This window comes from Aulonocara sp. 'chitande type north' Nkhata Bay, linkage group LG23 (assembly GCF_057382095.1).
Source record: "Aulonocara sp. 'chitande type north' Nkhata Bay isolate Kocher_YH1m ecotype deep benthic linkage group LG23, A_spYH_male_GT1.1, whole genome shotgun sequence".
In the NCBI taxonomy this organism is placed as follows: Eukaryota; Metazoa; Chordata; class Actinopteri; order Cichliformes; family Cichlidae; genus Aulonocara; species Aulonocara sp. 'chitande type north' Nkhata Bay.
The window spans coordinates 7641542-7656289 of record NC_141365.1 but is presented as its reverse complement, the minus strand read 5'-3'; the positions used below and the strand labels follow the sequence as shown (position 1 = coordinate 7656289).

At 39.6% G+C, this 14748-nt stretch overlaps 1 protein-coding gene across 1 annotated transcript; it reads left to right on the top strand.

Moving 5' to 3' along the window:
- Window positions 1–3319: 3319 nt before the first annotated feature.
- On the top strand, window positions 3320–14533 carry hapln4 (hyaluronan and proteoglycan link protein 4). The gene is made up of 7 exons (XM_086283525.1): window positions 3320–3444; window positions 4570–4687; window positions 9373–9562; window positions 9811–9983; window positions 11085–11200; window positions 11566–11752; window positions 13317–14533. Exons 1-7 carry the CDS (start codon window positions 3442–3444, stop codon window positions 13706–13708), a joined length of 1179 nt encoding a protein of 392 aa, XP_086139651.1. The 5' UTR covers window positions 3320–3441; the 3' UTR covers window positions 13709–14533.
- The last annotated feature ends 215 nt before the right edge of the window (window positions 14534–14748 follow it).

Sequence of the window (14748 nt, the reverse complement as noted above, 5' to 3'; positions counted from 1 at the left end):
TTTAAAAAGACATTCGTTCCCTCAGAATAGCAGGAACACGAGACACGCCTCTACTGTTCTGCATTCTGTCTGATCCTCGGTGCCCAAATTGCCAGCTTTTCATTCCATATCTGTTTATGTTCCTTGATCCCCTTTGTTTCCTTTCTGCTGATTGATGCTGCTGTGTGTTGGAAGTGTGTGGGCGGCTCAGTAAATAGTCTACTCTCATCATTGTCTTTTACAAAGACATCAAATGAATGACTTATGATTTGTGTTGTTTTTGTTTAGGGGAAACAAACACACTTCAGTGACCACCGGGCTCACTGGAGGAGGTTTGCTGACATTTAATTAGAAGAAAGACCATTGTTGAGATCCCTGCCAGTGTTATAACTGTGGGTTCTCAGAATGAGAGGCTTAAGAATAATTATCGCTTCAGCATGTAATGGAATTCACAAAACGATCTGCCAAATATTTTCAATAACTCGATGCTTTGAATGCAGTTCAGTCACATGAGCACAACGAACAGTGTTTCTTGACAGAGATGAAGGAGTTATTTATGTGGCTAGATAAAGCTTTTTGAAACAGCAGTGTAACCTTTCTTTCCATCCCCACCCCATCAATAACTGTAGCCCACTCACAAGTAATTATCCCTCGTACTTTGCTAAGCAATAGGCCAGCAGATAGGGAGAGAGGCAAACTCATTTAATTCGCTCTCGCTCAGCAGCTTTTTTACATGCTGAAGTGTGACATCGTTCCTGCTTGCACATTCGGTGCATTCTGTGTGTATGACACAGGCTTTAAATCAAATGCGGATACTCCAAACAGCTCTCTAATCCCATGATGGGCGTCACAGGGGATCTTTGCTGCAGATGTCTGCTCGGCTGTGCAGGAGGCCCAGGAGAGGTGTGGAGCAGTGAAAAATACAACTAAGCAATCCACACTGCAGGGGTGGAAGGACTTCCAGTGAGGTATCGTGATAAAATATAAATATAAATGTATAAGATTTCATGAATGCATGGCACAACTTAAGTTAAATAACCAATTAATGCATGGCTTATGATAAAAGGAAAGTTTCACAGTTTACATAGAGCTACACAAATATTACCATGCTGAGTCAAAACACATCAAGTACATGATCAGCATGTGTTTCCCTAATCTGAACATGGTCCACTTGTTATTTGGTCCATGCATTTAATATGAACACAAACAAATAGGCTCTATTTGTTCTCATGACTCAAGCTCTCTGACTATTTATGAGACAGTGGTTGGTAACATGCTGCATACATGAAAAGGCATCAGTTAACTAACATATGCTTTGACTATGAACTTGAATTTTAACTTAGCGATATCTGCCATAGCCATCCCTGCCATACTAGATGCAAAGAAAACAGGTGACTCCTAACTTTGATAGTACTGATTTTCTTGAAATTGGTTTCAGAAAGTAGGTTTTAAATCCACAAAATCTAAGTCACTGAATCAATGCTGATGGACATTTTTGGCCAATGGTTGTTCAATTTCATTAGAGAAAATTACCTCCCCTCTAGGTAACAGTTAATCTTAGACAAAACCCTTAGTGTTTTAACAGTATCAGAAAAAGAATGCCTGGAGTGTGTTTTCCAGATTTTAATAGATTTGTAGGAGGATCATTTTTCTCTTCTCTGCTCTGAGGTCCCCGAAAACGAATAACTTGCATGCAAAAACCTTGTTAAAATTCCATGGATACAGGGCAGAGAATATTTTGTTCATTTGAGGATAATACAGCATTGAAGAGCGGGTTAAAAAAATGCATCAAACAGCCTGTTAATGCTTTTGGTAACAGCCAGCTGTTGGCTCATGGCCTGAAAGCAAGCTGTCAGTGTTAATGCTGTCAACCTTCAATTTTCCCCATAAATAATTATTTAGTTGTTTGTGTACAAATTTCCCCTTTCCTTAATTTATTTATTTATTTTTGCATCTTATACTGATGCGGTTTTGATATTTCAGAGAGTGGGTGGGCACAAGTCACGCTTAAAAAAGACTTGAAAAATCCCTGATTCCAATAAGGCGATGTCATTTTGGAAGAAAAGAGACAAATTTATAACAAAACTCTGAACTTAAGAATTGATGTATTTTTGGTGGTTTGACTGTGATGAGAAGCTACATCATAGAGTAGAATCCCAGATGAAGGCAGGAGACATTGACTGGACCCCCTAGAGTCAAGACACGGGAGATGGTGGTTGAGCATAGTAAGCAGAAAGCTGAAGACTTTGGATGAGATCCCTAGGAAAACTTGGATGGGGTGGACATGAGAAGGGGGAAGGCTTACTCGGCAGACGGTCTAAAAGGGACAGTCACCGATTACAATCAATATAAAGAATTAGCTTACAGAGACACGGAATTGGACTTAATTGGTGATACTGAAATTTTGAATTTGACAGAGGATATGTGGAGAGAATATGAGACAACAGAGCTTCCTATGACAGACTTATGCATGTTCTTAACCAATTTATCCCACTGGATGAACAGAAAATTCATGCAAGTCTGAGGGACAAAACTTCTTCTTTGCACCTCAGTCTGATAACCTTCACATCAATAAAAATTCAGTCAATGGACAGCAAAGGCAAAAACTTTGCTTTCAAGTGAAGTTTTATACCATCATCTGATCCGTTGCAATTTTGTCTTTAGATCATGCACAGTAATTTTAGAGAGGCCTAAAGCTTTTACCTGTGGGCCCGGTCTTTGAGCCCACACAATCTTTCATTTGCACTATAATCAACTATCTCTGTAAAAGTTTTTAAACTAATGATGCCAAGCTCTACCTTCAAATAGTTGGAGCCATATTTGAATTATATTTAATTATATTTCATGATATGCTCTGAATTCTGTAAGAACAATTCACATTCCTTGTGTAATGGTATGTCATTCATGTTAATTACTGGCCCTTCAATGCAACAAGAGAAAACCCAACAACTTGAGCTCAAAGTGCACTCTTTATTACCTTTCTCTTACTCAGCCATAAAGTTATCTAAGTGAATTTGATTTGTCTTGAATACAACAATCAATCTTAATTCTCAGTCAGCATTTCATGCAAACAGTTTCTATTATTGATATTGATCTTGAAAAGAAACATTGGTTTGCCTGAAAGTAAATAAGCTTTCACCACATTAACTGAATCAATGTGACAGTCGAATAAGTGACACTCTAATTGGCTTTATAATGCAGAGAAGACGTATCCACGCACAGTGCACAATCAAATATGTGCTGCGTCATCGGAGGACTGCGGGAACGACCCACAAACACTGGTGGTTCCCCTGCAGAGTGAGAGAACAGCAATGGGACTGGAAACAGAGAGAAAGGTGGGGGGTGGGGGGTGCAAGAGAGAGGTGAGTGCTGCTGCAGATCAGCGTTTAGCCTTGCTGAGGAGTTAAACGCTTCACAGCATCACATCGTCATCATCCAGGCATTAATCCTGTTGTGATAGCCATGGTAAGTTCATACACTTCTATGCTCGGATAGTATGGCTCTGCTCGGCAGTTCTGTGTGCTACGTTACCGTGCAGCTGCAGGGATGATCATTGGACTAACCTTGAGAGAAATGATGCAGCAGGGCTGTTTATAGTGTGCAATGTGCATGTACAATAGCTGCTGCTTTAGTTACTCTGCTTCACTGAGGCCTGAATTCATGTTCAGAATTTATGTGGTGCACCAGAGCTGTTTCATAGGAAGTGATTATTCACAGGTGACGCTGACATTGCAGACCTCTAGCAGTGCATGCAGTGGCAGCATTTGCCTTGACACCTTTAAGATGACTATTATAATGATTTTATTCCATACACAATGAAGTGAAACTCTGACCTCTGCATATGCAGAGTGGTTTGCATTGCACCATCCCCTCGACCAATCATGGATATATTGATGCAGCAGAAACACTGGTGTCACATGCTGGCTCTGTCCATGCATTACACACTCTCCTGTGCAACAATAGCATTCAGGGAGAATTGTGTTTATTTATTTATTTTTAGCAAAGTTACCCTTTTGTGGTACCTGCCAGAGAACAGGTAATAACAGTCCTTATGTCTAATGTGTATGATAACAACAACAAATACCACATTTATGTTTTTCTTCAGTAGCTGCCATGATGTTTGTGTTGTTCCTGTGTGTAGTCTTTTGTTTACTAGCTGGCTGCCTCTGATCCAGGACTTTTCACTGAAAAAAAAATCTTTAAAATACTTCCAGTTCTTAATTGAGACACATGGCAGTGCAGATAAAAAATAGCAAACAAGCTATAAGTTTAAACTATGCTGTGAGAACTATGCTTCTCTTTTGTGCTGTGACTGTGAGCTAAAAAATTGATTAATATAATTGATTGTCTGTTTTCAGCCATTTGGTTACCAGCTTCAGTGCAGAGCATTTAAACAGGCAATATATGCATTTTCTGGTTGAGTTTTATTATTGCTGGAAAGTGCTAGGAAATGTTGATTTTATCCTACTTGTTTAGGATGTATCAAAGTTGACACTGTCAAGCTCAACTACTACAAGGCACTGCCAGCAAGTTCTACTAAGTTGTTTCCGATTGCGCTGGTTGTCATGTATGAGCTGTCCTTTCTTGCAGTTCTCAAAGGAGCTCCAGCCTCTGATCTTTGTGGCATTTATCCTGACTTCTGCTCTCTCGGTATCTTCCTCGCCTGCTGGCATAGAGAAAGGAAGGAGGAAAGTGGTGCATGTTCTTGGTAAGACCAGTTAACACTTTCATTTGTATGAACAATTACACTTCTCCAAGGTGAGGAGATCTTGATTTGCATTTATCTGCTCAATAACATGAATGATATGTAGAGTTTCTTCAGGATTTTTTTTTTTTTTTTTTTTACTAAGATAGTAATAAAAAGTTGGTGGAAAAGTTACTGGAAAAATCTGAACAGCTTTATTAACCTCAGCTGGGTTATCTTAGAGTCCAAGCAAAATAGACTTCTTTAACTTTTTATGGGCTTTGGGATCCGGAGCTCTCCACTAACTCTCCAAACTCAGTGCACCTGTATTCACATTAATATATAATATATTCCACATCCCACAGTATTTTGTGCAGAATTTCTTGGCAATTGCGATTTTATTCATTCATTTCCGTGACATTGGGCTGTGCAGACAAAACCGCCTTGGCCATTTTGTAACAATGATAATCTTCACAAGCAAAGCTTTCACTTTTGTTCATTATCAGAACTGTGAGCACCCAATTAAACACTGCCCACCTGAGGACCGAGATAAACGTTTGTCTTGTCAGAAAAATAGAGAATGTCAAAGATTAAACTATTGACTGCAGTACTTCTGGTTGTCTATATTACCTTCAGAGTAAAAGCTAAAAAGATCTATTTTCTCTTGAAATAAAACAGTTTAAAATAATTGAATTCTTGCTGTTGTTCAACATAACGTTTATAATTTTATTTATTCATGTAGTTTATGTGTTACAGACATGCTGGTACTTCGTGAATTTATCAGCTTCTAGATACAAATAGGTACAGGTTCGTGAAGCACACTCACTCTCAGTTCATGACAGCAGTCATGGGGTGAAAGTGAGGGTACACCCTGAAAAGGTTGCTGTCTGTTGCAGTGCTAACACAGAGAGGTGGACAATCATTCAGGCTCACACTGATACCTACGGGCAAAATAAAATGACAAATTAAGCTAACAAGCATGTCCTTGGATTGTGGGAGGAAGCCAGAGTACCTGAGGAGAAGCCCCTAAGAGAGATCCACACAGAAAGACCACTGGTGACCTTTCTTGCTGTGAGGTGAGGGTGCTAACCACTGTGTTGCCCTAAAACACTTTGATACTCTCGTTTTCACTAAGTGTGGCACTGTGGATTATGGCCAGACATCTCCACTTTGGTCTTGTCTGTTCAAAGGACATTGTTCTTGCAGTCTGTTCACATGCAGCCCTGCAAACCTAAGCCATGATGCAATGCTCTTTTTAGAGAAAAGTGGTTTTCCCCTTGCAAACCTTCCAAATAGGCTGTAACTGTTCAGTTCGCCCTTTCACAAATTTTACATTTGACATGCAAACTGAAGCCTGCAGAGTTTGAGATGTATCTTTTGTTTTGCACATTCTGACTTTGGGGTGAATTTGCTGGGATGTCCACTCCTGGGAAGATTGGCATCTGGCTTGATTGTTTTCTACTTCTGAATAATCTTTGTCACTGCAGAATGATGGACTTCAAATTGCTTGGCAATGGCCTTATTATTCTTCCCCGACTGATAGGTGGTAACAATTGTTTCTCTGTCTTCCGTTCTTGGCATTTCGTTAACACACACCTGAATGTTCCAGACCAGCAAGCTGCCAAGATTTGATTTTATAGAGATGCTCAAACGTTTTGATGACCATTTAATCAAGTGCATTTTATTAGCAGCGCCTGGTTGTGACTTTCCCACTCAGTTCCCATGGAAGCAGTAACGGTGAATAGTTTTTCACACATTGCTTTTGCATTTAAACAAACAAATAAACGATTAATGACTATTTTTAAATGCAATATGCCACATTTTGTTGTTCATCTGAGGTTTTATTTACATAATCTTTAGGCCTGTTAAGGACAAAATGTTTCTTTTTTTCTGTCCTGACATGCAAAATCCTAAAACTGAAATATGATGTACTTTATGTTTCATCAATTCCTATTCCTTTTAGGTTGTTTCTAGACTGGACATTTTAAAACATGATGGAAAACTTAAGTCAGTCGGGTACTGGCTCACTTGAGTCACACACTTGCTTTCTACTCTTTTTCTACACTGTGTTTAGACTAGAAGATGAATGAAATAGTTAATGTTGAAATCCTCTGTAGGCCTAAAATCTGATCATCTCCAGAGGAGTGGTTTATTTGAAGAATTTCAGTCAGGCTTTTTCAGTTCATCACAGCACAGAAACAGCATTAGTGAAGTTTACAAATGATCTTCTTATGGAATCTGACAGTGGACTCATCTCTGTGCTTTTCCTGTTAGACCTCAGTGCAGGTATCACTCACCACATCATTGACCATAATGTTTTACAGGTATTAGAGGTTACGTGTTAAAGGTGTAATTATGTACTTCCACAGGATTCGATACTGGAACCAATTCTATTTTCATTAAACATGCTTCCCTTAGAAAGTATCATTCAAAGGCATAACATACATTTTCATTGTTATGCAGATGATACTCAGCTTTATCGATCAATGAAGCCATACTACACAAAGCAAATCATTGAACTACAAAAATGTCCTAAATATTTAAAGATCTGGGTGACCTGTTTCCTGCTTCTGAATTCAGATGAAACCTAGGTTATGAACTCATCCCCAAAAAACCTAGAAACATGGTGTCTAACTAGATGCTTGCTCTGGATGGCATTACCTTGGTCTGCTGTAGCACTGTCAGTAACCATGGAGTTGTTTCTGACCAGGATGTGTAGGACTACTTTTGCGTTTGCACAATGTCTTTAAGATTAAAAACTTTTCTCAGGGTGATGCTGAAACTAGTTCATGAATTTATTTATTTCTAGGCTGTACTTTTGTAATTTACTATTATCAGGCTGTCCTAAAAAATCCTTGAAAGGCCTTCAGTTTAGCCAAAATATTGCAGTGAGAGTACTGACAGGACTAGAAAGAGATAGCATATTTCTTCCATATTAGTCTCTTCATTGGCTCTCTGTTAAATCCTTCTCCTCACATACAGGGTGTTGAATGATCAATAATCATCTTATCTTAAAGACCTCACGGCACCATATCACTCCATCAGAGCACTTTGCTCTCAGATTGCGGGTTTTCTTGTGATTCCTCTGTAATTAGAAGCAGAATGGGAGGCAGAGCCTTCAACTTTCTGTGGAACCAGCTCCCAATTTGGATTCAGGAGATAGACACCCTCACCACTTTTTATAGAGTAGGCCTAATACTTTCCATTTTGATAAAACAAATAGTTAAGGCTGCATCAGGTGACCCTGATTCCTCCCTTAGTTATGGTGCTGCTGGGGGCTTCCCATGATGCACTGTTTTTTCCTCACTCACCTCTTTTAACTCTGTGTATGTTTATAAAACACTGTGCATTTAATCATTTGTCATTATTAATTTCTGGCTCTCTTCCACAGTATTGCCTGTACTGTCTCCTTTCCCTCATCCCCAACAGGTTGAAGCAGATTTCAACAGATGAAAAGCCATGCTTCCATGGCTGGTTCTGCCTATTCTTCCTGTTAAAAGCGAGTTTTTCCTTCCCACTGTTACCAAGTGCTTACTAATAGTGGGTCATCTGACTGCTGTGGTTTTCTCTGTATTATTGTAGGCTCTTTACCTTACAATACAAAGCGCCTTGAGGCAAGTGTTGTGATTTGCCACTATTTAAATAAAACTGACTTGAATGAAAGTCCACATTAAATTATGATTTAGAAGCATAAAGCAGCCAAACAATGTTAATTTAAGAAAAGGTGAAGTGAAGATGAAACAGCAGGAGGGTTAAAACATTTGCAGATCCCCAGAGTAAACAGTGTGACCCTTTTTAAAAGTGACTGATGAACCCCTTGGATCTGAAAACACTATCACTGCTGGAAATTTTTAAAACCTAATGAAAATGTTAACTTTGTGTTATTTGGCTTAACATAAGTATGTCACAACATAACCTCCAACGCTGAGAAATAATGCGCTCAAAGTTTTGATTAAACATCACTTGATGCTTTTATTTGTGATGGTGATAAACAACTTTGCAGAGACCAGTAAGTAGTGACAGGACTAATTGCTGGCTGGCATGGATAATTGTAGGTGCCTTTATCTGGTCACAACATAGCAGAAAACCTTTTGCAGCTGCTCATTAAACATTTTAAATGTTTACCCCACACATGTTGTGAGTCTTTGGTTGCCTAGGTGCGTGTGCACACAGAGCGTCTGAACAAATGTCTGCCAAAAATGCTAAACAGGTCTTGTTATTGTCCATTTGGAGGAAGAGGACTGTGGTTACCATTAGTCTTGGGTAATTTTGGTGAATCGCTCTCTGCAGAAGTGGAGGTTAAAATTGTAGAGTGAGTAATGTCATGATAGAGCAGACAGGAAGATGAGTGTGCTGCTTGCTGGACCCTTCGATAGGAAAAAAAACGTTCTCCTCTGTTGATATGCTCAATTACCGGAGCAGTAATGTGATGGCACAAGTAAACAGCACACGCTTTATTAGCTGATGCTGATTCAATTTTTGCAGGCATCTTAGAGAGATAAGCCTCACAAATAGATTCAGAGACTGAATTTCATGATTACAGTTACAAGTATGGGTCGCATATTTCCCAAAATAGACTTCTGTTTAGTAATAAGAAAAAGAAATATTAGCCACAAACCTGCATATAAAAGAATATATTACTAAAAATCTTCCATCAGTAGCAGTGAAATAAACTGAGCCAATTTTCCCTCCTTCTTCTTTCCTTTCAGAGGACGACACTGGAGCCGTGATTGTGCAGACTGCCCCTGGTAAAGTGGTGACACATCGGGGTGGCTCCATCACTTTGCCCTGCAGATTCCATCATGAGCCGGAGAACGTCGATCCTGCTCGCATCAGGATTAAATGGACCAAAGTGACGGACACGCTGCAGTTCGAGGACGTCTTTGTAGCACTGGGAAAGTAAATTCTGCATCGTTATTCTCAGTTGATTCATCTTGCACTTTTGTTTTAACTAATTATGATTTCATGATTTTTTTTTTCCAAATTTGCTTTAGTTTCGCTAATTTTATTGATAAGATGCACTGACATAATAAACTCTGTCACACACAGTTTATCATCCAAGTATTTTCTCAGGTTGGAGCATTTTTCAATCATTTTGCTAACAGCAGCTGTTTTGAGGACAATGAGTGTCTTTCAAATCTCTCCAGGCAGCAGCGTGTGTTTGGATCGTATCGTGGCCGTGTGTTTCTGGAGCAAGCAGGACCAGGCGACGCATCGGTGATCATCCAAAATGTCACGCTGGAGGACTATGGACGCTACGAGTGTGAGGTCACTAACGACATGGAAGACGATACAGGATTTGTCAACCTTGACTTAGAAGGTCAGGCTCTGGGCCATTTGTAGGAAATTTTGTTGAAATGTTCAGTTTATTTGAGTTCACCGCATTGCACACTGTTATACTGTGAGACCTAAATGCCATCTTATATGTATGTACTCTTTTTAAAGTCATTTTAAATGACTTTTTAGTTTGCTTTGTTGAATTTGAAGATGAAGATTTTTGTTCTGTTATATAATGATATTATTATTAAATACTGTTATTTAAAGGTATACTTATCTTATTGAATTTATGATTTCAAATTTGTTTTTGTCTTATTAAGTTAACTGTCATACTGCATTTTAATTGATTGATCTATACATTTTACTTATTACTTGTTACTCTTCTTTACAGCATTGCTTCAGCTCATTGTTTATGCAGAGTCATCTCAAGGTGCTGCCCCAGCATTTTGGACTTGAATTTAACACTAGAGACTTTCTCCTGGAGACCCTTCCAAACAACCCATTTAGCATACTAACAGAGGCCTGTAGAGTCTGAGATGTAGCTCCTTGTTTCTTCTTCTTCTTCTTCTTTCTTTTAGGGTCTGACCTTGTGGTAAATCTTCTAGGATTTCCAATCCTGGGAAGATCAGCAACTGTCTTGAATGTTTTCCAGTTGTGAATAATCTTTCTCACTGTACAATCATGGACTTTAAATTGCTTAGAAATGTCGTTATTATCCTTTCAAGACTGATGGACAGTAACAATCGCTTCTGTTCCCAGTGTGTTAACACACATCTGAATGCACCAGTACAGCAAACTGCCAACACTATTTTTATAGAGTTCCTCACGCTTTCTCACGATCCGTTAATCAAGTGCACCTGGCTGCAACTTTGGCTTTTAATTCCCATGGAAGCATAAAGGGTGCACCTTGTGTTTTCCAAGACAGCACATATCTCTTCACTTTCTCTCTTCATTATTCATTTTTTTTTTACCTGACTCTATATGTCTGTGGTGTTTAATTTAATTTTAATTGCTGCGACAAAGGAATTTGTTAACTTTGGAATAACTAAATACCTAAAATAAATCTTATAATTTTAATGTCTGTATGAAATTCAGAAAAACTAAAGACATTTACAGCTTCCTACTTTGATTCTGTCGCCTGTAGGAGTGGTCTTTCCCTACTATCCCCGTGAGGGGCGCTACAAGCTCAACTACTACCAGGCTGAGGATGCTTGCAAAAAGCAGGATGCCATTCTAGCTTCTCATTCTCAACTGCACAAGGTGAATACACATACTTTAATTGAATTAAACATGGACGGTATGTCATACTGAGAAGGTATTGCTAGTTAGGATGCATAGAGATAACACCATCCATAGTACATTAGTCTACAGGTACTTTTTTAGTTATTACAATATGCTTACTTACTGATGTCATTAACTTTTTAGAGCAGTAGTAAGTCTGGAATTAAGAATATGGAGATCAGGAATTTTACTGCAGGTCAGTCCTCCAACTCTTAGAGGCTTTATGGAGTAAAGTCAAGTGCAATGGAGTTATGTCACAAGAGATAAACTGAATTTGTTCCCCTCTTTATAATTTCTTTAATCCTTTAGATCGACCCACTGACCTACATTATCTTCTTCTGCAGGCATGGCTGGAGGGACTAGACTGGTGTAATGCTGGATGGCTGGAGGACGGCTCAGTTCAGTACCCTATCTCTCATCCCAGGGACGAGTGCGGACGTAAGGACACCCCAGCTGGTGTTCGAAACTACGGCTATAGGCACAAAGAAGATGAGCGTTATGATGCTTTCTGCTTCACTTCCAAGCTCAACGGTGAGAGATGGAGATACATGACATACATGACAATACAACAAATAAGAAGTGCTATCAAGTATCTGTGACATGATATTAAGAAAGAACAAAAGCTTTCAAGTGCTACTTTGTCATGCTGCTACTTTTAAAAATAGGATGTTTCATGAGTGGTAGACCAGGGGGAAATGAGATCTCTGATCTCTCCCTGTGATCTTTGAGGCCTTAGGCCATTGGTTTTAAATCAGGGTATGTTGATTCAGCCCTGCTAGGGCCACAGTGTCCTCTGGGTAGAAAGCCTTGCCTTTCATCTCCCTGTTCTTTGATTTACATCACATTCCCACAGAGAGTCTGCACATGCTACCTTCATGTTCACAAGCCTAAACAAAAAAAAAAAAAAGAAAAGTAAAAGAGTTTTACTGGAGGAAAGGTATGTGTAGTCAAAAGTTATTCCAGAAAGACACCTTGGCTCAGAGTAGACAGTATATAAAAAGCCCACGTTGATTATTATAAGAATAAACTGCTATACTCAGATTTGCAACTGGCAAAATATTTCTTGTTGGGGGAATAGGCAGACAGAAAGACTAGAAGTTAAATGTACCTGCCAAGGAATAGTACAACCTTCTAGAGTTTATGCTGGTATGTAGCCCCTAAAGAGTCATAGATACTGAGCTTCACATTTAACTCTTAGTGAGAAGAAGTTCGGCTTGTTGAACTGTTCAACTGCTGTGGTTTGAGTCTGCATCCGTGTTTAAGAAGTTTTAAAAACAGTTAAAAATGATTTTATTGAATCACAAACTGTTTTAAAATAACCAGTGCCTTTCCTTAGTGAGAAAAAGGTGGTTTGACAGAAACCTTAAACAATTGCTCATGGCTTCCCTTGTGTGTTAATTACTGTGGACAGTCTGTTGTGGGCAGGAGGTTTGAGCAGCGGTTGTGACCGATGCTGTGTCTCGGTCCAGCTGAAATGCATTTACTGAAAGTCCACTGGGGAAATATGAGACAATATTCTGCCTCTCTAATAGCCACCAGTCACATAAACAAGCATAAAATCAATAACTGAGCCAACTGCAAAGCTTTGCTCGCTGAGATGATTTTCATAAACCGTTGGCTTTAGAAACCAGCAGACGTTTATTCTTGGTTAGATTGTTTATTCTGTGCTGCTTTCTTAGGTGAAGGTACTTGTGATTCAGCTCAGTTCAAACTAGTTAGCTTATCAGGATACCGATATACTTTAATATACTGCCAGGCGAAAAGTCTCCTCAGAGGTATGAAGAAAGCAAAAATTGAAGCATTTTAAGAGTAATTTTAGACTTCTGCCTGCTGATACAGTATTGCCTTTCGATTTTTTGAGCAGCAGCCCAGACGGTTGTTGGAATGACTTGATATTCTGAACACAATCAGGCAGAGAGGCCAGGAAAACTGTGAATATCTACCCTCAGGGCTTAGCTTGTCTCTGGGGCTTCCTTCTCTCATTCGCTTCTCTTCTGCCCCCCTGAACAATGCACTGACTCTGTTTTCCTTCACCTTTTAACATGTTCTTACAACAAACAACTTTCCTTCGCCTCTCTCTTTTTTTCCGCCTTAGGCAAAGTGTATTTCCTCAAGCGCTTCAAGAAGGTGAACTATGCGGAGGCGATTAAGGCGTGCATTCGAGACGGTTCAGTGGCGGCCAAAGTGGGTCAGCTTTATGCAGCGTGGAAGTTTCAACTCCTGGACCGCTGTGAAGCAGGCTGGCTTGAGGATGGCAGCATTCGGTACCCCATAGTCAACCCCCGTTCTCGCTGTGGAGGATCCCAGCCAGGAGTCCGAAACCTTGGCTTCCCTGATAAAAAATTCCGCCTCTACGGAGTCTACTGTTTTCGTGAAAACAAGGATGAAGCAGTGGGTGGAACTGGGAAGACAAAAAGCACTATAGCGAGTTTGACAAAGAGGAAGAGCAGCAACAGCATCCCCGTGAACGCCACAAAGGCGATTTAAAGTAGGAAGACTGAGAGCAGGAGGGGGATGCAATTTCAGATTTGACTGTCGCCTAGCAGCCAGATTTCATTCATCACATTTAAAAAAAAGCAAAAAACACTCAGAGACAAGATGCACTCATTTGCAGAATTGCCAGAGAGAATAACAAGGCTGTGTAAAATTAAGGATGACATCTTTATAAGGGTGGTTTTCCTTTCGTTTTGAGTCATTCAGCTATCACGAGTGACTGTTAGCACATCTGTACCCGGAAAACTGCAAGAATTAATAGCGGCTTGATCATCACTCAGATCAGAGAGTCTAACATAAATGATCTTGTTTACATGTGTGAGTGAATCATGCTTTGGACCCCGCTGTGATCCTGATGCCAGGGTGAAAATATTCATTACTGAGAGAGAAATGGGATGAGCTGCATGGCAGGCAGAAAAAAAAATATCCAAGATTCACAGTTTTTATTGTACCTGCCTATATCTGATTGGTTGCTTGGTGAGCAACCCTCTGCACAATGTCATTAAGACCTCACAATCGCATCCTCAGAGCTGAAGAACAAGTAGTAAATGCTGAACTAGAATAATTGCACTTTAAACACATAGTCCTTTATTAAGGCAGCACCTTAACGAAAACCTAAGCAAGCATGTATTGTTTGGCTGCGAGTAGATCACAGGGCTGAATTAACATGAACACAAGCTACAGTAATTGCTGTTGACTGCACAGAGCCACCGATTGCACTGTCATTGCTAAATGCAGTGATCTTTATAACTGAGGATGTTTGCAACTACTGAATGAATGGATATTCAAGAAGAAAATAAAAGTTTTGGTTTGAACTTGTGTCGGTGCACTTCTTTCCCTCAATGATGAAATCTTTCTGAATTTGGGTGAAAACTGAAATGAAATACTTTCAGACAGAAGCAATGCAGTAAACACTGTACATCTAGACTGCTTAGTTGAGTAGTGTGTAATACTCAGCAGGGCAGTAGTATCTTAAAATTTCACAGGTTGTGCATTCACCAGAAAGGAAGATGTCAAAATTTGAACATGGTTGT